The sequence below is a fragment of the Primulina tabacum genome, chromosome 6, assembly GCF_025594145.1.
Source record: "Primulina tabacum isolate GXHZ01 chromosome 6, ASM2559414v2, whole genome shotgun sequence".
In the NCBI taxonomy this organism is placed as follows: domain Eukaryota; kingdom Viridiplantae; phylum Streptophyta; class Magnoliopsida; order Lamiales; family Gesneriaceae; genus Primulina; species Primulina tabacum.
Genome location: NC_134555.1, coordinates 16,059,685 through 16,084,013, shown reverse-complemented (window position 1 = coordinate 16,084,013; position 24,329 = coordinate 16,059,685). Strand labels below are relative to the sequence as shown.

General features: G+C 37.4%; 1 protein-coding gene across 1 annotated transcript; it reads right to left on the bottom strand.

Moving 5' to 3' along the window:
* Nucleotides 1-4,494: 4,494 nt before the first annotated feature.
* LOC142550082 (uncharacterized) lies at nt 4,495-5,397 on the bottom strand. The gene has a single exon (XM_075659320.1). The coding sequence runs from the start codon at nt 5,395-5,397 to the stop codon at nt 4,495-4,497; it is 903 nt and encodes a 300-aa protein (XP_075515435.1).
* Between the last annotated feature and the right edge of the window lie 18,932 nt (nt 5,398-24,329).

The following is a 24,329-nucleotide window of genomic DNA, read 5'->3' as shown; positions in this document are numbered from 1 at the left end:
CATTGTGCCTCACTTCGACTTCGAGACCTTGACATCGATAAAAGTTCAACAAGAAAGGTATAATTCATGTGACTTTGGGGAGACACAACTCAAATGAGATTCAATTTGAGTTTCCCAACAAAATCACATACTAGATTATGTTTATATTTTGAATGTTTATGCCTTGTTTATAGATTATATTCAAGCCTTGAGATAGGAGTCATTGACAGATTTGTCAAACTAGATGTTCGGTAGTATCGTCGCATTGGAGCAGTTCGACTCCATGTATAGACACTCGATACAGACATGACCGAAATCTAGGAATGAGACGTACCGTTACCCCGATTGGGAGGGTAGGTAATAGACAGCAACGTCTTATTCACACCGGGATCCCTAGAGTAGAGTCGAATTGAGTCAGGACATGATTTGATTGATATTGCATGCTTATATTGATTTGGTTTCATAGACTATGGAACCTATTGCTTTTGATATTATTCATGATAGTTGTTTCATGATTTATATTTTGTTTATGCATGCATACCATGTTTTATACTGGGATTGGTTCTCACCGGAGTTTCCGGCTGTTGTTATGTCTGTATGTGTGCATAACAACAGGTGGGGCAGGATCAGGGTCACGACCGAGATGAGATCGAGATAGAGTGGTGGCTTCGGGCACAGAGGACTGCTAGTAGTTATTGTACTAGACTTGTACTACTTATGATTTGGAGATTGTATAGTATGGAACTTTAGTTTGGTATGGATGTATTAGGACCAACCATGTATTTACGTTTGTTGTAATTAAATAAAGAGAATTCTTATGCTTGGTTTTTATACATTTGATTTAAAGTTAAAAGCAAAAATTTGACCCACGTTTTCTAACAACGATCCGATTAATCCCGTAAAGAACTGAGTTAGAGCCCGGGTCCCCACAACAGGACCCTCGAACACAGGTTTGAACAAGCCCTTTGTGAAGATATCAGCCACCTGTTCTGAGGAAGGAACAAATGTGTGCGGATCAGACCTTGATCCAGTTTCTCCTTTATGAAGTACCTGTCCACTTCAATATGTTTGGTTCGGTCATGCTGAACTGGATTGTGAGCTATACTAATCGCCACCTTATTGTCACAATATAATCTGATCGGTAATGTAACCTCGAGCTTCAAATCTTTCATAACACGTTGAGCCCACAAAACTTCAGTTATCCCATTAGCCATTGCCCTAAACTCAGCCTCTGCACTACTACGAGCTACCACACTCTGCTTTTTACTTCTCCACGTGACTAGATTTCCCCATAGAAATGTGCAGTAACCCGATGTAGACTTCCTATCTATCACAAAACCGGCCCAATTAGCATCGGTATATACCTCAACATTCCTGCTGCCACTCTTCTTGAAACAAAGTCCTTTGCCCGGACATCCTTTCAGGTACCTTAAGATCCTATTTGCTGCTTCAAGATGATCTCTAGACGGTGCATGCATAAATTGACTGACAAGGCTAACCGCAAAAGCTATGTTGGGTCGAGTATGAGAGAGGTAAATCAGTTTGCTGACTAGCCTCTGATACTGATGCACATTGGCCGGAGATTTGCAGCTCATCTCGCCAAGTTTCTTGTTTGCATCAATAGGAGTATCTACTGGTTTACACCCACTCATACCAGTTTCCTCCAGGAGATCAAGTATATACTTGCGCTGAGAAACAACAAGTCCCTTCTCGGACCGTGCGAATTCCATGGCCAGAAAGTACTTTAGTCCTCCTAGGTCTTTGATCTCGAATTCTTTGGATAGTCTAGTTTTTAGTGAACTTATTTCCTCTTTGTCATCACCTGTGAGAATAATATCATCCACATAGACAATTAAAATTGAGACTCTTGAACCTGAGAACTTCATGAACATAGTATGATCGGATTGAGCTTGTAGGTATCCTTGATCCAGAACGAAACTTGTGAATCTGCCAAACCATGCCCTTGGGGACTGTTTAAGTCCATATAGGGCCTTTTGTAGCTTGCATACCTTGGTCCCGAAGTTAGTTTCAAAGCCGGGAGGGGGATCCATGAACACTTCCTCGTTTAGGTTGCCATTTAGGAAGGCATTCTTTACATCAAGCTGCTGTAAAGGCCATTCCAGATTGACTGCAATTGACAACAAGATCTCAACTGTATTCATCATAGCGACTGGAGCAAATGTCTCTGAGTAATCAATACCGTAGGTCTGAGTGAACCCCTTTGCAACCAGCCGTGCCTTATACCTCTCAAGGCTTCCCTCGGCATTGAACTTGGGTGTAAAAACCCACTTGCATCCCACGGTTGTTTTTCTTTAGGCAGATTCTCCATTGCCCACGTCTGATTCTTCTCAAGGGCACCAATCTCCTCATAAATAGCTTTCTTCCACTCAGGACTTTCTAGGGCTTCTTGTATATTTTTTGGTACGTGTACAGAGGAAACATTTCCTGAAAAGGTTGAGAATTTTGGGGACAATCTATTGTAGGTAACAAAGTTAGATACAGGGTATTTAGCACAAGACCTTTTTTCTTTTCTAAGGGCAATCGGAAGATCAAGGGGGTTTGAGACCTTACCTTCAGGAGATGGCTCTTGGTCAGACGCTTGAGAATGAAGAGGTACGTTGTCTCTAACTTCTTGATTTGGAAATCTTCTCCGGTAGACTTGCTCGTAGAATTCTCCTTTTTGATTATTGATTTTACTAATCGGAGAACTTTGAGAATTATTTTGACCATTAGGTCCAATTTCATTATTATGCGGTTTATTATTGTTCTCCACACTTGTGTGGTCAATGTATCCCATGTTTTTAAGAGTCGATGGAGAAATAGTCGATTCCTTATATAATTCGGAATTTTCAACCAGATTTATAGGGTTTTGTTCTAGAGTGTTAGTTGTCCCTTTATTATGTTCAGAAGAGGAGTCATTACTTAGGATATTTTTATCATTTTGGTTTGAAATAGTAAAAGGAAATATTTCCGAATCTTCAACACCTCTGAACTGCCCCTGAAGATGAGGCCCAAAATATGATTTATCTTCAAAGAACGTTACATCGAAAGAAATATGCAGTTTTTTTGACATTGGATCAAAACACTTATAACCCTTTTGAGTAGAGCCATACCCTACAAACACACATTTTTTTGCCTTAGGATCTAACTTACTCATGTTTCTATCCAAATTTCTCACAAAAACAGTACAACCAAACGTGCGCAAGGTAAGGGAATTTGAAAACAATTTAGAGTTTGGAAAGTGTTCCTTAAGTTTATCAAGAGGAGTCTGAAAATTTAACACCTTAGAAGGCACCCTATTCATCAAATATACTGCAGTCAAGACTGCTTCTCCCCACAAGTATTCAGGAACCTTATTGGTGAATAGGAGTGCACGAGTTATTTCCAAAATGTGCCTATTTTTTCTCTCAGCGACACCATTATGTTGTGGACTATCAGTGCATGAACTTTGTTGAACAATACCCTTCTCTTTAAAAAATTGACCTAAAGTTTCCTTAAAATACTCTCCTCCATTGTCATTTCTTAGCATTTGCACATTTGTCTGGAACTGAGTATTAATCATATGGTTGAAGTTTTTAAAAACAGTCTCCACTTCTGATTTTTCTTTCAATAAAAACACCCAACATGAACGAGTATGATCATCTATGAACGTTACAAACCAACTTTTACCAAAACAGCTAGTGACACGAGAGGGACCCCAAACATCACTATGGATTAGTGAGAAGGGTCTGCTCGGTTGATAGTGTATTGGAGGATAAAAAGATCTATGATGTTTTGCCAAGGCACAAATTTCACATTTAAATATAGAAGGATTTTTATTCAAAAATAACTTGGGAAACAAATGTTGCATATAATGGAAACTAGGATGTCCTAAACGGAAATGCCATAAATAAATCTCATTATTCGGATCAATAAACATAGTTTTCAAACCGGAAAAAGCCTAAGCAAGTTTACAAGAGTCGGTTTCCCCATCAAGAATATAGAGACCACCGCATTCTCTAGCATTGCCAATCATCTTCCCCAAGGCCACATCCTGAAAGTCACAATGAGAATCATTAAATTTAGCTTGGCATTGAAGGTCACGGGTTAGTTTACTTATTGAGATAAGGCTACATGACAATTTAGGGACGTGAAGAACATTTAGCAGGGTTATGGTGGATGACAGTTTAATGTCTCCCATTCCTGCAATAGGAGTGAAGGGCCATCTGCAATCCTAACTTTCCTATTCCCTGCACATGGATTATAGGTAGAAAAAAATGTAGAGGACCCGGTCATATGGTCAGTTGCACCTGAATCTATGATCCAGGTACAATCAGGCTTTGAACACAAGAGAGACATACCAGGGACTTTACCATTTTGAGCAAGGGTACAATTTGAAGGTGTTGGGTTTGCTGGTTGAAGTAACCTGAGAAGCTGATCTATCTGGTCCTTAGTGAACGAAAACTGTCCAGAGTTGGTTGATGTCCCTTGTGTCGGTTCAGAAGTAGTTTACAGGGCTCTCTCAGGACGTTTCTTTCAGTCAGCGGGCTTTCCATGAAGCTTCCAACACGTCTCACGAGTATGCCATGCCTTTTTGCAATGATCACACCATGGTTTCTTCTTCTTGTCGAGGTTGTATCCTGGATCATTACCGCGGGACACAAGGGCAGATGTATCATTCGCAGATCCTCCATTAGTCTCATGTATCACCTGGTTATTCATAACCTTTTTTCTGCTTTCTTCTTGGCTTATTTCAGAGAAGACTTCTCTGATTGATGGAAGAGGTCTTCGGCCAAGTATTCTCCCCTTGACTTCATCCAGGTCTTGACTCATTCCAGCCAAGAATACATAGACACGATCATTCTCTTCCCTCTTCTTCTGCCTCGCAAAGTCCTCCTTGCTCTCCCACACATCATCATAGTGTTGGTCTAGTTCCTGCCATAGGGCCACCATCTCGTTGTAGTAGATTGTAACTTCCCTATCATTTTGCTTCAAGTTCCAGAGTTTTGTTTTCAACTCAAAGATCTTGGAAGAATTCTCAGAATCTGAATAGGTCTCTCTGACAGAATCCCACACCTCTTTCGCGGTCTTCATAAACATGTGGGGTTTGGCAATGGAGAGTTCCATTGAATTGAGAAGCCATGCCATGACCAGAGAGTTCTCCGACCTCCATGTCTTGAAGGTTGGCTCTGTCTCTGCAGGTCTGGCTGTTTCTCCAGTAAGGTATCCTAGTTTTCCTCGTCCATCAACTGCCAATTTCACTGATTGAGACCACTCCAAAAAATTCTGACCATTTAACCGATGGACAGTAATTTGAATCGAGTTAGACGTCATGTCGTGTATAGAGGTAGGAGCGGTATTTCTTGAGGTTACCTCTGACTCAGATGTTAATCCGAATGTGCCAAAGGTTACACCTCTATTGCCGACGTTTGCTACCATGAAAGAGAAAGAGACGCTGCTCTGATACCATGTTGGTTTTAAGGATATAATTCACTTATATTTATTGATGAAATAGCTGCAGCTTATATAGTACAGGAGGGAGAAAAAGACTGAAACAGAAACCTAGCATAAAACTAGGATCTGCCTAACAAGCAGCTAGATAAGCTAACAACCAGCTAGATAAGCTGAAACTAACATAACAATAAACAACTGATGACTCACTTGATAATAAATGAATAAATAATGGAGAAAAAAAACTAATAATTCTAACAAATAGCACCAATAATTTCGAATTTCAAAGCAAATGTAGTATGGATTTGCTCACCTTGAGTGTTGAAATGTTTCTTGGAAGAACATAATCAAAGCTCCAATAAATTCTTGGTGAAATTTTCGAGCCCCCTTTCAAACCCTAGGTTTGGTGTTGATTTTGTGGAATGAAGATGGATATTGGATGGAATGAGTGAAGTTATGTAGTTGTGGAGTGGTAAATTTTTGCTTGAAAGAGCAAAATTTGAGTGTGGAGTGTGTTCTTGAGAGAATATTGTGAAGTGAAGGAGAAATGTACTCGGTTATGTCCAATGTTCGCGTGTTTCAGAATTTAAAACAATCGACCGCGGGTGCGGTGCTAAGCTTACCGCGGGTGCGGTCAGGATTCTGGAAAATTTTTATTTTCGACCTTCAGTGACCGCGGGGGTGCGGTGCTTAGCTTACCGCGGGTGCGGTGTGGGTTATGGAAACCTATCGCGGGTGCACTACAAAATAGGCCGCGGGTGCGCTTTACCTACTGGAAATTTTCATTCTTCATAAAGCAAACACCGCAGGGGCGCTGTAAAAATACCGCGGGTGCGGTGTTGTCTCTGTAAAACCAACGCCGGCGCGCTCAATAACGGACTGCAGGTGTACTCTTTGAAATTGTTTTCTCCTCTAATTGTTAGTCCTGAAAAACACAATAGATATTCATAAGATTTGGGGGAATACAAGAACACACTAAACCAAAAAATTACATAATCAATCAAACAATAAAAATACAAGAATAAAAGTAAAATCGAAAACGAAATGCAATAAAGAAACAAAAATTTGGGTTGCCTCCCAAAAAACGCTTGGTTTAACGTCGTCAGCCCGACTGCCACCGGTCTACATCAAGTTGATCCGCCCAAAGGAATGTTGTCAAGATCCCGTACTTCAGTCCCATAATAATGCTTGATCCGTTGACCATTTACTTTAAACGTTCTTCCGTCATTGCACTTTAGCTCAATGGCTCCATATGGTTGGACTGATTCTATTGTAAATGGCCCCGACCATCTTGATTTTAGCTTACGAGGAAATAGTTTGAGGCGTGAATTGAACAACAGTACTTGTTGTCCGGGCTTGAAATTTCTATGCAAGATATGGTTGTCGTGCCACTTCTTGGTCTTCTCCTTGTAGATCTTTGCGTTCTCATAAGCCTCATTTCTAAACTCCTCCATCTCATTCAATTGCAATAGCCGCTGCTCACCAAATGCTTCCATGTCAAAGTTTAGCTTTTTCATGGCCCAAAAAGCTTTGTGTTCCAATTCCAGTGGTAAGTGACAGGCCTTACCAAAGACCAACCTATAAGGTGACATCCCAATAGGTGTCTTGTAAGCCGTTCTGTATGCCCATAAGGCATCATCCAGCTTTAGTGCCCAATCCTTCCGGTTTGTCTTCACTGTTTTCTCCAATATCTGCTTAATCTACCGGTTGGATACTTCGGCTTGTCCATTTGCTTGTGGGTGATATGCCAGGGTCACCTTATGCTTCACATCATATTTAGCCAAAAGTGAGTTAAAGATTTTATTACAAAAATGTGTACCTTCATCACTAATTATGGCTCTTGATGTCCCAAATCTTGTGAAGATGTTCCTGTGGACAATCTTAGCAACCACTCGAGCATCATTAGTATTGGTGGCAATTGCTTCCACCCATTTTGACACATAATCCACAGCAAGCAAAATATAAGATTGACCAAAAGAAGATGGGAATGGTCCCATGAAGTCAATACCCCAAACATCAAAAAGTTCAACTTCCAAAATATTGGTCAATGTGAACTCATGGCGTCTAGAAATATTGCCAACCCTTTGGCATCTATCACATGACTTGGCTAAGGTATATCTATCTTTGAACAAAGTAGGCCAATAAAAACCAGACTATAATACCTTTGCTGCTGTTCTTGATGCTCCAAAGTGACCGCCATATGGTGAAGAGTGGCATTGTTCAAGAATAACTTTCGCTTCTTCCTCTGCTATGCATCTTCTAATCATCTGATCAGCACATCTCTTGAAGACGTATGGATCATCCCTTAGGTAAAACTTTGCATCATAAAAGAACTTCTTCTTTTGGTGATAACTCAAATCTGGAGGGAGAGTACCACAAGACAAGAAATTAGCTATATCAGCAAACCAAGGAAGTATAGCATTTACCTCAAACAACTGTTCATCTTGGAATGCTTCTTTTATGGTTCCTTCATCTATTTTATCTTCAAGTTCGAGCCGTGACAAGTGGTCAGCCACTTGATTTTCACACCCCTTCCTATCCTTCACTTCAAAATCAAACTCTTGGAGTAATAAAATCCACCTTATCAAGCGTGGTTTTGCATCCTTCTTGGCAAATAGGTATCGAATAGCTGCATGGTCAGTGAAAACAATTACCTTTGTGCCGACCAAGTAGGGTCTAAACTTGTCAAATGCAAACACTAATGCAAGCATCTCCTTTTCAGTAGTTGTGTAATTTTGTTGTGCAGCATCCATGGTTTCGACTTTCATAGTAGATTGATCTAAAAATTTATCACGCCTTTGGCCCAACACAACACCTACTGCATAATCACTAGCATCGCACATCAACTTGAAGGGCTCCTTCCAATCTGGTACTATCATGATTGGTGCTGTCACCAATGCCTTCTTGATCTTCTCAAATGCCTGCAGACAATCATAATCAAAAATAAAAGTGGATTCTTTTTCAAGCAAATTACACAAAGGTTTAGTAATCTTAGAAAAATCTTTAATAAATCTACGATAAAACCCGGTGTGTCTTAAGAAACTCATTATCCCTTTGATTTTCTTCGGTGGTGGAAGCTTTTCAATTGCAACTGCTTTGGCTCTGTCTACCTCTAATCCCTTTGAAGACACTTTATGTCCAATAACAATACCCTCTTGGACCATAAAATGACACTTCTCCCAATTAAGAACTAAGTTTTTTTCTTGGCATCTCTGCAAAACGAGGGAAAGATTATGTAAACAGTGATCAAATGAAGAACCAAATACCGAGAAATCATCCATGAAGACTTCCATGATGTCTTCCACCATGTCTGCAAATATGGCCATCATACACCTCTGAAAAGTAGCAGGTGCATTGCATAGCCCAAAAGGCATTCTCCTAAAGGCAAACGTTCCATAGGAGCACGTGAATGTTGTCTTCTCTTGGTCCTCTGGTGCTATAGCAATCTGGTTATAACCTGAATAACCATCTAAAAAACAGTACTGACAATAACCAGCAAGTCTATCAAGCATTTGATCAATAAAAGGTAATGGAAAACGATCTTTACGTGTGGCATTGTTCAAATTTCTATAATCAATACATACTCGCCATCTAGTCACAGTACGAGTAGATATTAGTTCATCATTTTCATTCTTTACCACAGTCATTCCACCCTTTTTAGGCACTACTTGCACAGGAGACACCCAACTGCTGTCAGAAATAGCATATATAACTCCAGCATTTAACAATTTCAACACTTCATTTTTTACTACCTCTTTCATGGCTGGATTTAGCCTTCTCTGATGATCCACATAAGGAGCGTATGACTCTTCCATTAAAATTCTATGCATGCATATGGTGGGACTAATCCCCTTGATATCAGAAATCGACCACCCAAATGCAGTTTTAAATTTCTTCAACACTCTCAACAATTTCACTTTTTCATCTAAAGTAAGAGAGGAAGATATAATTACAGGATATGTTGACTTCTCACCCAAGAAAGCATAGCAAAGATGGCTTGGCAATTCCTTCAAAACAGGGATGAAGGTATTATCTCTGAACATTTTTCTTCTTCCAACTTCTCCTGTGCGGCTTCCTTTACCTTTGGCAACTCTTCAAGAGCTAAAAGTTGCTCTCTCAATTCCCAATCATCATCATCAACTCTACTGACAATACTAGAAAGACATCTTTCTAATGGATCTTCTACTGTATGACCTATACCAATCTCAGCAACACAAGAGTCAATTATATCAATACTTTTACAAGTACTCACCTTGTCGTTACCTTTAATAGCCTTATAGATGTTGAATATCACAGCTTCCCCACAAACTCTCAAGGTGAGTTCTCCTTTGTGTACATCTATCAATGCTTTTTCAGTGGCTAAGAAGGGTCGCCCAAAAATCAATGGAGCATCTTGATCTTCCTCCATATCAAGTATTACAAAATCAGCAGGGAAGATAAACTTGTCAACTTTTACCAAAACATCTTCAACAATTCCACGAGGATAGGTGAGTGACCTATCTGCAAGTTGCAAAGTTATAGTGGTTGGTTTTACCTCCTCAAGCTCCAAGCCCCTATAAACAGAAAATGGCATAAGATTAATACTCGCTCCAAGATCACATAAAGCTTTATTAACTTGAGTACTACCAATAATACAAGGAATAGTAAAACTCCCTGGATCTTTTAGTTTTTGTGGTAACTTCTTTTGGAGAATGGCGCTGCACTCTTCGGTCAACTTCACTGTCTCAAACTCTTGCAACTTCCTCTTTTTTGACATCACATCTTTGATCAACTTTGCATAGTTTGGCATTTGCTCTAAAGCATCAACAAATGGAATGTTGATGTGAATCTTCTTGAAAATCTCCAAAAATTTTGCAAATTGATCATCAATAATCTTCTTCCTAAATCTCTGTGGGTATGGAAGAGTTGGTTTTAGTATAGGAATCCGTTCAACTTCAGTTTCAATCCGAGACTCCTCAACCTTGTTCTCCTTTCCATTTTCACATTCATCTTCTTCAACTCTCTTCTCATTTTCCTCATTCTCTTTGGGTTTTTTAACCTCAAGTTCTCTTCCACTTCTCAAAATTACAGCTTTGCATTGCTCCTTTGGATTCACTTCAGTATTACTTGGAAATTGACCTCTATTTTGATCTCTCATGCATTAGCCAACTGTCCAATCTGTGTCTTCAATGATTTCATTGTGGCACCCATATTTTCCATGTGAGTTTCTATGCCATCAAGACGAGATTCAGTCCTAGCCATCCTTTTACTAGATTCAGCAACAAATGTCCCAACTAGATCCTCAAGTGAAGGTTTTCCTTCCCCCTTCGATATATTGAACCCCGGTGGAGGATTCAACACATTCTTATTATTCGCATATGAAAAATTCTCATGATTTCTCAAACCAGGATGATAAATGTTAGGGGGAGGGTTACCTCGATATCCTCCGTATCCACCAAAATTCCTATTGTTGATATAATGCGCCTCATCAGGAATATGTGGTTCTTCAATAACAACCGATGCATTTTCAACCTCTGGTGTACTAGCTTTATTCATAGCTGCAATTTGAGTTGTTAAAGCTGAAACTTGTGCGGTCAGTGATGTAATAGAATCTACGGCATAAATTCCATCTAGTTTTTTTACTCCTGACCTCTCAGACGGCCACTGATAACTGTTAATGGTCATCTGTTCAAGCAAATCATATGCTTGATCAGGTGATTTGGCAAATATCGTGCCACCAGCTGCTGCATCCACAGTGCCTCTTGTTTGTCCATTCAAACCATTGTAAAACAATTTAATCTGTACCCAATCTTCAAAACCATGGTTTGGACACCTCCTCAACAACTCCTTATACCATTCCCATGCCTCATATAATTGCTCAAAGTCAGTCTGCCTAAAAGTACTTATCTCAATCTTCAATTGTGCAGACTTCGTAGGTGGAAAATATTTAGCAAGGAACTTGGTTGTTAACTCCTGCCATGTAGTGATACTCCCCAAAGGAAGCGATTGGAGCCATCCTCTTGCTTGGTCCCTAAGAGAAAAAGGAAACAAGCGCAATCAAATTATATCATCAGGAACACCATTTATCTTTACCGTGTCATTGATCTCAAGGAATGTTCTGAGATGTAGGTGAGGATCTGCAGTAGCGGCTCCCCCAAATTGGTTCTGTTGAACCATGTTTATCAATGCGGGCTTGAGCTCAAAGTTGTTTGCATTAATAGTCCCTCGTGCTATGCCCGAATAATGAGCATTTAGTACCGGCCTAAAATGATCTCTGATGGGTATTGCAGGGGGTGGATTTTCGTTATCTCTGTTATCAGCCATTGTTTGAATCGCTTCTCTTCTTGCCTTTCTTAATCTTCTTGTGGTTCTTTCGATCTCGGGATCAAAGATAAGCAAGTCAAGATTTTGCGATCTTCGCATGCACTGTCAAACAAAGATAAGAAACAAATCAATGTTTAATGTAATACAATAAAAGCAGCTCTAAATTAAAATCTAGACTAATTTTTGTAACAATAAAATATAAATTTAAAATAAACATCCCCGGCAACGGCGCCAAAAACTTGTAGCGTGTTTTCTTGATTGCTCGCAAGCGCACGACGTCAAATTATAGTCAAAAAGTAGTAAAATGTATTTTTGAGTACAAGTATCGATCCCACGAGGAATGTGTATATAAATGTATATTAGTACTTGTAATTAAAATAGTCTCGACTTTATTTAGAATAATCAATTAAAAGATTTGTTTGCAAGAATAACTAAATTGAAAATGGATTTAAATGTAACACCAATTTAAAGCAAGTAACAATAGAATAAAAGATCTAGAGGTCCGATTTCACACAACTGTCCACCATGTGTAATTTCTTGTAGCTATGTTATAAAAATCCTTCTTATTCATTAGCCAAGAATCCTATAATTATCTACTCCCTCTCCCGAGTGTGAAGTAGATTGTAATTATCTAAAAATGGATTGCAACGTTCCCATCAACAATCTACAAATAAATAACACATCAAGCACTAGATTCTCTATGAGCTTCGATAGCATTATAGGCCCTCCCGAACTCTATAAATACCATTGATGTATTTTTCCATTTCTTGTTTATAATTTCATCTTCCGAGTGATAAATTGTAAACATATAAATCATTCAAATTATGGCCAATAAATTGAAAGCATTAATATTAGAACAATACAAATGAACAATATGAAGAACTTAAATAACTTAGTTCATAGATTCTAACACATGGTTTTTAGTTTTGTTCCATCTTTCCTCTAGAAATAAAAATTAGTTCATAATAATACAAGCAAAACAACAAAACATGGTTTTAAAACAAGACATATCAACTGAAAAATAAAAGAAAGAAGAACTTAGAACAAGAGTTTGAAGTGCTGATTCCGTCCCCGGAGTTGTGCAAAAGAGTTCTCAAGAACTTGATGAACTTGGATCTTCAATCCTCTAGCAGCAGCCTCTACTCCTTCCTTGGCTCCCCAATACCCTAGATGGTAAGTAAATGATGTAATTTATAGTCCCAGCAAGCCTCAATCCGTAGCACACCAAAATCTTGAACTTTCATGCGCAGCACACCAAAATACATATTTTTCTGATTCTGTTTTGCAAGGAGCGCGGGTGCGGTCAAGGGGACACCGTGGGTGCGGTGTTGGTTCTGGTGTGCGAGCGCAGGTGCGGTATGGATTTTAGCGCAGGTGCAGTGCTTCACCGCAGGTGCGGTGTATGTATAAGCGCGGGTGCGCTGCAGCTTTTGTAATTTTGATCTTTTGCACTTTCCAATTCAACACTTTACTACTCCAAACTCTCATTCTAAGCTATCAAACAACAACAACAAAAACAATAACAAATCAAATAAAATCTGCTCAAGAATCATAAAATTCCAAGTTAAAAATAAGTAATAAAAGTGCAATAAATTGCACTTTTCAAGAATTCCTTAATATAATCAAGGATCCAATTTTAAAATCTACAATTACAGATCAAATCGAGAATTGTGTTTCAACCAGTGGTAATAATATTCTTAATAAACAAGAACAAGCTTATTCTATTAAAGAAGTAAAAAATCTTTTACAGAAAAAATATAGTAACCAAAATCCAGTTACTATACATGATCTGATTAAAGCGATTAATAATGTTAAAGAACAAATAAATATTTTACAGCAAAACAAAGATAGTTTAAATTATCATATTTCAGTTATTGAAAATAACAAAGAAGATTTAGTATTTTGAAACATCTACTGCTTAAAATTCTACTGAAATATTTTTTTAAAGCTCTTTTCTGAAATTCTCAAATACATGCATGCAATAAAAACAGTCAATTACACATTTTAAAAAGTCGTCCAACCACGGAATAAAAATAACTACAGTTAATTAAATCTTAAAATAAAATCAATATCCTAGTCTACTGTTTTAAAAGAACTCAACGTCTATCAAAATCATCAACATATAGAGAGATGCAAAAACATTTAAAATATTGTTTACACCCATGACATAATCATAATATGCTGAAGAATGCAAAGTCCTCGGGTTAACATATGCACCCCCAACTCAGTCTACTCAGTATTCAGCGCATCCAGTCTCTTCATCAACAAACTGCTCACCTGCACCATTCACACCTAGTGAGTCTAAAGACTCAAGACACCTGAACCGTTATAACAAGTGCGTATATATATCATGCAACATTGAAAATAATGATAACAAAGTAACTTTCATGATCTTTCAAAGCATGAATATAAACATAAACATAAACATATCAAATCATGTCATATCGTGTCATTATATACGTATTATTTTCCTTAATTGAATCAAATCATTAGTTGTGACTTTCGTGTCAGCTTTAATTCGATGGATTCATCTACGTATAACCGCGGTACGCGGCGGCAGAGACATCAACAATAGTTGGCCTTACATGTTCGTGTTCATGTTAGTCACAACCAACTCCCCTTTTTCGAAACATGTCATCGTATTAATCACTTGTAAAAATCATACATATGCGTAAATTTTCTTAAAACCAAGCATGCAACGTATTTTCCGAATTTTCATAAAAATTCGTGTTCATATTAAACATATAAATTTTAAAATTTCGACCCGAATCCAACCAAACTTATTGAAACACCTCAAAACATATTTATAATTATTTCCTAGACGTAAACTCGAGCTCATTCAGTAACTTGTATGTGGGGACCCGGACGCTAATCATCTTCTTAATCATCTTTGGGATTTAATTATTAATTAAGATAAACAGGGTCTAAAAATTTTTCTTTTTAAAATATAAGTGTGGAACGTAATGGAATTTAACTAATATACATCTCAGTATAAAAGTACAATAATGTACAACAATTATTCAAACTACTCTAAGGTTCAACTACTAATTTTCAGTATTAAACCAAGTCTACATCCAAGTCCGGAATCACCACTCTAATCTCGATCTCTCATCATCCTCTTGACCCTGATCCTGACCCACCTGTTGTCATGCACACATACAAACAAGACAATAGCCGGATACTCCGGTGAGAATAAATCCCAGTATAAATAATGTATACATGCAGTTAACTGAATTAACATAAAAGCATGAATTATATCTTATCACATGTAGCATAATCAAACAACATGTATCCATACCAGTCTGTAAATAAAACATAAATCAATACGGATCTGTAAATCAAATTCTAGTCTCAATATCTAAAACTCGACTCATCTCTTATTCTAATCTAGGGATCCCGGTGAATAAGAACGTAACAAGTCTCCCACCTACTACTACGAGTCGCAGTGGCGGTACGTTCTTATTTCTGGACTTTGGTCTAATCTATATCGAATAGAATGCTATCTGTATCTGAAGCATAACGATATACCAAACGTCCAGTGCCTTGGCGTATCTACCAAGACTAAGCCTATTCTGACAATGTGCAATGGGTCAGTGACAAGTCTGTCAAAATCTAACCCCTCTGTCAGTGACTCTTACTTAATAGCTCTCTGCATTCTACTTATATTTCAATAGAATAAACATACTCATTAAAACACAAAGGTATAAAAACAATACCATACAAGTATGTGATTTAGGAAAACTCGAGTTAAATCTAACTCAAGTCGATCTCCCAATGAACATCCATTTATACCTTTCTCTTCTCGGTATGATGAAAACGAAGTCTTGTATTCCAATCTGTCCATATCCAAATCTGATAATGACGATCATATAAATACCATATCAGTATATAACTCAATTCAAGACCTGTTCTGATCAATAATCACATCAGTATATAATCTGATCGATATCTGAACAAGGTACAATCTAATTCATATCAATGATATCACGGTACAATCGAAATCATTACTGAATCTGATTAATATCAATCTACTGATGTTTCGACGGCATAATAATACAGTCACGATAACCCCGTCTATCTCAACATCACAGATATAATACCAGAATTCATAACCAGTATAAGTACACTCAAAATCTGAATAATAACACAACTCTGATATAAAATCTCAACTAAATCAACTCTGAAATTCATAACAATTTCATAAACAATCTATTCTTTAATATGACTTCAGTTATACAATGTCTACTGTAGCAGAAACATCATATCTGATTCATATTCAATTCTGAAAATATCATAAATTCAATTCATGTCTAAACGTAACGAAACTTACGTCCTTGTATAGCTCGTAGCGAGAGGAGTACGATACTATGTTCGGATTCGACTTCTGATACACGGATATCTCAAAATCACTATTTGAAGATATGAAAGGCTTTAAGAAATTTGTTGAAGGAAAACCCATGATTTCTTATGCTGAAATCGTGAGAATCAATACATATATATATATCTCAATTGCATGTCAAACAAATGGCTAAACCTTCACACTGCACGTCGCACCGCGGGTGCGCTCCATGTATTGATATGCATCAACTTTCCCCGAAGCTTGGACCGCGGGTGCGCTCTGTCTTTTAACGCGGGTGCGCTGACCCTACTGGTACAACACCGCGGGTGCGGTCTGTCTAGCACCGCGGGTGCGGTGTCACTTCCGTAATTAATCTCCAACTCTCTGTCCATCAACCGCGGGTGCGGTCTTGTTCGTAGCGCGGGTGCGGTCTAGACTTTATGCAACAGTTCATAATTTCATTTAGTGCTTCTCATTACATGTCATGCATACTCATATCTTCCGAATATCACATCAATGAAGACTAATAAATCTCGAGCCTTACATTTCTCCCCCTCTAAGAAATGATTTCGTCCTCGAAATCACAAGTAATTAATTCAGACATATCAGAAGGAATGTATATAGAGTTTAAATCAAAACTCATGTCAATGAATCCATTCTGAAATCTTAATCTCATATCAGATTCTGTCTTTCAAGGAATATTTCTAATGCTCCGTCGACTTTACTGTATATGCAACAGTAGAATATTCTTCGTTCTAAATTTTCTTCCTTTCACGGATCTCTGATTCCAGACCGGAGTAGTCATTCAAGAAGCATAAAATCATAATACCACTCGAAATCATTTTAATCGAATCAATCGCAAAATACTGGCTATACAACATCCGTATATACCAATCAACGGCTCATACCAAATCAATATCATTAGCTGATATCAAATCTGTTTATCCCAGTCAAGGATATATTAAGTCTTCGGCCCCAAATACCAATCGTCATCATCCGACGTTGGCATATTAAGTCTGTCTGGTCTGAGCTATCTTTATTTTCTTCTGAATTAGCTACATTTTCTTTGTCACATCTCTGACTGTATCAAATCTTATCTCAGGTATCTCCGAGATATTATTCTTATACCAAAGAAATCTGCAGTACTCACTGTACAATGTATCGTCTGTAACTATTTCATTATCCATCCGGTCATCTGATAATATAATCGTACAATAATTCACACAGCGACAATATGTCATATCAACTGGTGCTAGCATCCAGCACTGCCACTCCCTGGATATCTCTCAATATCCGGATAGTACATTCTGGCTATCTGTCAGTCGGTGGATAATATATGAATGAGTTCATGGTACGTTCTGCCACAATTAAAAACTCAATCAAAATCACAATCTGATATAGTCTAGTTCTACATTCTACTCAATCTGACCATTTCTTTGACATCGATCTTTGTCATCTGGTCATGTTTGTACGTCATCTTGTACAAACTAATAGATATGGATTGAACAATCTGTCAATCACAATCATATCATATCATAATCTGGAAAGTATTGCAGTGGTCTTATTACGAAATTCATCGAAATATACTCCCCATGTCTAGTCAAGAATATACAAATTCTGTAATAAATCTTCTGATCTCTATCTTTCTATCTTCATTTATTGGCGGTTCAGACATTTCATTACAATTCTGCCAACATTTCAGCATAAATTCTGCCATAACTGATTTAATCTGTCTATATCAAAACTATCTGTTCGAATTATCATATACTTTCTGTTACCGGAATGACTACTGAATCTATTTCTGTGCGCTTCTGACCCTATCTGTCATTTCCAATTCGAACTATTTGTTATAAACAATCAGTTAATGATATAAATTAAGGAAAAATACCTACCTGGTATTCAGTTCTGACTATCGATATGAAGTTCTGTTTTACAATTCTGAAACATTTGGCATCACCAGATAATCATTCTCATACCGTAACAAAATCACATATCTGCCACTCTGATCGATGTTCTGCTCTGATTATCGAAATTAAGCTCTGAACACTCTGATTATCTTTCTGATCTACTGAAGTTCTCGAATTCAACTCTGATTCGGTTTGAATAATCTATATCAAACACTGACTCAGAATAACAGTACTATCAAATCAGATTCATAATATCAATAATCTATACTGATCTAGTGAGTTATTAAACTCATAAAACGGCAATTCCTGGCAATATTGTCAATTCTGACTAATCAATCACGTCTTCATGTCGTTCTGATCAACTGTTATATATCATCTGCAAATATAATATGCCCTCAAACAATATAAGCTGTCTCAAATATTGTGTTAGAACAATAACAATACTCAAGCAGATACAAAACAACAATCGTATAAGATAATCTGCCAACTAAGACCAAAATAAATTTCTGACATTCTGAATTTTATGATCTTTTTGACATCGGTATCGTTCTCAGAGACTGATCACAATCTCAACTGTGTCAAAATCAATCGGTTACTAAATTCAGATATCACATACTCTGAATACAATCTGTTTCAAACAGGATTCATATATGAAAATTTCTGTATACAATAATCATAGTTCTCAGAGTATTCAATACAATCTTTAGATACTCGATTCAATCAATCAGATGCTACAAATATATCAAAACATCATAGATACAACGAGCATAAAATCATCATAATATCTCTGAACATACTGAAATATGCCACCGAGAAACACTAAATCAAATGTAACTCCTGGTCGGTACTCTTCTACTGATCTTTCAATTCTCTGCACCTTCAATATCATTCTGTACTGAATTCTAAAACACAACCTGTACCTGGTATCAATTCAATTCTGAAATCTATCTTTCTGATATAAAGAAAATCTGAAATCTTATCGGGCAATTATCAGCCAACTCGTACATCACTGGCAATCTACCAATGCTAGGCTCGATTTCAGTACATCTACTGAATACATAAGGATACCATCTGCTCCTTTATGTATCAATCGAGTCATAATCAATACAGATATCAAAGGAATTCTAAATCTAGAATCCTTACCGAGGAAATCTTTACTCATCAGCCATATCTGGTCTGAATTTTTTTTATACTCTCCTGAAAGGAATCTGTAATAGTTTTGTACTTGTTCAACATATTAATATCAATAATGCGGTCAACTATGAAATACAAGTACATCATAATCTAACTCGACCTCATTCTCATCTTACTGTAGTATACAATATATAACAGAAATCTCTGATATCAATTTTTCTTTTCCAACAAGTAAGAGAATCAATACTACAGTACAATCAGACTCAACAGATACAGCATATCTCAATGCAACTCAGTCAAAGGTAATCGTAGGGAATGCATTAATATATATCAATACCTATGCAATATAATCATAAAAGAACAGTACCTGTCACTATATCATCAAGTGCCTCTTGGGTCTGTTCCTCGGTCACTACCACCAGATGGTCCTGATCCCTGAAATCTTCGGGAATCTCTCTGTGGACAAACTTTAGCAAAGTGTCCCCGTTGTTTGCAGATATTGCATATACCAGTCACTCCCTGGCATTGCTCGGTAGGATGTCTTCCTCCACAAGTTCTGCAATACCCTACAATGTAATCCGAGCTAGAACCACTGGAGCTAGATGACCCGCTCCCTAACTTCTTGAACTGCTTCTTTCGAGCTTGTAACTGATCTTTCGTCCCACTACTGCTACTGCCCATCTCAACTCTGTGGGGCAGTTGCTGTAAACTCGATATTGGAAGAACATACGATGCTCTCTTTTGTCCTCTCAGAACTGTTTCTGCTCTTTTGGCTCTGTTCAAGGTATCAGCAAAATTAATCGATCGTTTCACATTTACCAATGTACGTATCTCCGAATTCAATCCCTGAATGAACTGATCAGATATAGCTTCATCATTTCTAGCAACATGAGGGACAAAACGTAGCAAGGTTAAGAACTAGCCCAATTACTCATCAATACTCAAGTGACCCTGCCTCAAATTTGAAAACTCTGCACTTTTGTCTTGTCTGTATGATACGGGGAAAAATCTTTGATAGAATTCAACCTTAAAAATTTTCCACGTAATTAGTGAACTACGTTGTTCCAAAGCTTCTTTGGTTATTAGCCACCAACTTCTTGCAGTCTCTTTTAGCTGGTTCCCAATCAGTGTGACTCTACAATCATCTGTGAAACCAAGAAATTCAAATAGCATTTCTATGTTTTCAAGCCAATTCTCACAATCTACTGGCGTCTCAGTACCCTTTAAAATCGGCGGTTGAAACGACTGAAACCTCTTCATCGGTGTTTCCATCTGAGTTTCTGATACATCTATCTGTTCAGTCGAAGTACTACCCCTTTCTGGAATTCTCCGTGGAGGTATATCTGCTTATCAAAACATTAGTACTCAAATACTACAAATCTGTTCCAATCTTTCTCTGATCATCTTACTGCTGATCATGAATCAGATCTGATTCATACTCAATAATACATAATACCAACTCAAATCAGATAATAAGGTAAACATGTATTTTAAAGCAGTAAAACATAATCTCATGCTAGCATACACAATGTAAATCAACATTAAAATAAATCTCATGCTAGCAATCACATGCAAGGAAAGAAAGCTCAATCTACCCCGCTCATTCTCTTCTATCTCAGTCTAAAGGATCTATCGCTCTGATACCACCTGTGGTGGGGACCCGGACGCTAATCATCTTCTTAATCATCTTTGGGATTTAATTATCAATTAAGATAAACAGGGTCTAAAAATTTTTCTTTTTAAAATATAAGTGCGGAACGTAATGGAATTTAACTAATATACATCTCAGTATAAAAGTACAATAATGTACAACAATTATTCAAACTAGTCTAAGGTTCAACTACTAATTTTCAGTATTAAACCAAGTCTACATCCAAGTCCGGAATCACCACTCTAATCTCGATCTCTCATCATCCTCTTGACCCTGATCCTGCCCCACCTGTTGTCATGCACACATACAAACAAGACAACAGCCGGATACTCCGGTGAGAATAAATCCCAGTATAAATAATGTATACATGCAGTTAACTGAATTAACATAAAAGCATGAATTATATCTTATCACATGTGGCATAATCAAACAACATGTATCCTTACCAGTCTGTAAATAAAACATGAATCGTAATCTACGAAACATAAATCAATACGGATCTGTAAATCAAATTCTAGTCTCAATATCTAAAACTCGACTCATCTCTTATTCTAATCTAGGGATCCCGGTGAATAAGAACGTAACAAGTCTCCCACCTACTACTACGAGTCGCAGTGGCGGTACGTTCTTATTTCTGGACTTTGGTCTAATCTATATCGAATAGAATGCTATCTGTATCTGAAGCATAACGATATACCAAACGTCCAGTGCCTTGGCGTATCTACCAAGACTAAGCCTATTCTGACAATGTGCAATGGGTCAGTGACAAGTCTGTCAAAATCTAACCCCTCTGTCAGTGACTCTTACTTAATAGCTCTCTGCTTTCTACTTATAATTCAATAGAATAAACATACTCATTAAAACACAAAGGTATAAAAACAATACCATACAAGTATGTGATTTAGGAAAACTCGAGTTAAATCTAACTCAAGTCGATCTCCCAATGAACATCCATTTATACCTTTCTCTTCTCGGTATGATGAAGACGAAGTCTTGTATTCCAATCTGTCCATATCCAAATCTGATAATGACGATCATATAAATACCATATCAGTATATAACTCAATTCAAGACATGTTCTGATCAATACTCACATCAGTATATAATCTGATCGATATCTGAACAAGGTACAATCTAATTCATATCAATGATATCACGGTACAATCGAAATCATTACTGAATCTGATTAATATCAATCTACTGATGTTTCGACGGCATAATAATACAGTCACGATAACCCCGTCTATCTCAACATCACAGATATAATACCAGAATTCATAACCAGTATCAGTACACTCAAAATCTGAATAATAACACAACTCGGATATAAAATCTCAACTAAATCAACTCTGAAATTCATAACAATTTCATAAACAGTCTATTCTTTAATCTGACTTCAGTTATACAATGTCTACTGTAGCAGAAACATCATATCTGATTCATATTCAATTCTGAAAATATCATAAATTCAATTCATGTCTAAACGTAACGAAACTTACGTCCTTGTATAGCTCGTAGCGAGAGGAGTACGATACTATGTTCGGATTCGACTTCTGATACACGGATATCTCAAAATCACTATTTGAAGATGTGAAAGGCTTTAAGAAATTTGTTGAAGGAAAACCCACGATTTCTTATGCTGAAATCGTGAGAATCAATACATATATATATATCTCAATTGCATGTCAAACAAATGGCTAAACCTTCACACTGCACGTCGCACCGCGGGTGCACTCCATGTATTGATATGCATCAACTTTCCCCGAAGCTTGGACCGCGGGTGCGCTCTGTCTTTTAACGCGGGTGCGCTGACCCTACTGGTACAACACCGCGGGTGCGGTCTGTCTAGCACCGCGGGTGCGGTGTCACTTCCGTAATTAATTTCCAACTCTCTGTCCATCAACCGCGGGTGCGGTCTTGTTCGTAGCGCGGGTGCGGTCTAGACTTTATGCAACAGTTCATAATTTCATTTAGTGCTTCTCATTACATGTCATGCATACTCATATCTTCCGAATATCACATCAATGAAGACTAATAAATCTCGAGCCTTACATTTCTCCCCCTCTAAGAAATGATTTCGTCCTCGAAATCACAAGTAATTAATTCAGACATATCAGAAGGAATGTATATAGAGTTTAAATCAAAACTCATGTCAATGAATCCATTCTGAAATCTTAATCTCATATCAGATTTTGTCTTTCAAGGAATATTTATAATGCTCCGTCGACTTTACTGTATATGCAACAGTAGAATATTCTTCGTTCTAAATTTTCTTCCTTTCACGGATCTCTGATTCCAGACCGGAGTAGTCATTCAAGAAGCATAAAATCATAATACCACTCGAAATCATTTTAATCGAATCAATCGCAAAATACTGGCTATACAACATCCGTATATACCAATCAACGGCTCATACCAAATCAATATCATTAGCTGATATCAAATCTGTTTATCCCAGTCAAGGATATATTAAGTCTTCGGCCCCAAATACCAATCGTCATCATCCGACGTTGGCATATTAAGTCTGTCTGGTCTGAGCTATCTTTATTTTCTTCTGAATTAGCTACATTTTCTTTGTCACATCTCTGACTGTATCAAATCTTATCTCAGGTATCTCCGAGATATTATTCTTATACCAAAGAAATCTGCAGTACTCACTGTACAATGTATCGTCTGTAACTATTTCATTATCCATCCGGTCATCTGATAACTATAATCGTACAATAATTCACACAGCGACAATATGTCATATCAACTGGTGCTAGCATCCAGCACTGCCACTCCCTGGATATCTCTCAATATCCGGATAGTACATTCTGGCTATCTGTCAGTCGGTGGATAATATATGAATGAGTTCATGGTACGTTCTGCCACAATTACAAACTCAATCAAAATCACAATTTGATATAGTCTAGTTCTACATTCTACTCAATCTGACCATTTCTTTGACATCGATCTTTGTCATCTGGTCAAGTTTGTACGTCATCTTGTACAAACTAATAGATATGGATTGAACAATCTGTCAATCACAATCATACTATATCATAATCTGGAAAGTATTGCAGTGGTCTTATTACGAAATTCATCGAAATATACTCCCCATGTCTAGTCAAGAATATACAAATTCTGTAATAAATCTTCTGATCTCTATCTTTCTATCTTCATTTATTGGCGGTTCAGACATTTCAGTACAATTCTGCCAACATTTCAGCAAAAATTCTGCCATAACTGATTTAATCTGTCTATATCAAAACTATCTGTTCGAATTATCATATACTTTCTGTTACCGGAATGACTACTGAATCTATTTCTGTGCGCTTCTGACCCTATCTGTCATTTCCAATTCGAACTATTTGTTATAAACAATCAGTTAATGATATAAATTAAGGAAAAATACCTACCTGGTATTCAGTTCTGACTATCGATATGAAATTCTGTTTTACAATTCTGAAACATTTGGCATCACCAGATAATCATTCTCATACCGTAACAAAATCACATATCTGCCACTCTGATCGATGTTCTGCTCTGATTATCGAAATTAAGCTCTGAACACTCTGATTATCTTTCTGATCTACTGAAGTTC

What these genes read in the sequence shown, in the direction of transcription:
- LOC142550082 (XM_075659320.1), bottom strand. Translation starts at nt 5,397, where the DNA reads ATGGTAGCAAACGTCGGCAATAGAGGTGTAACCTTTGGCACATTCGGA.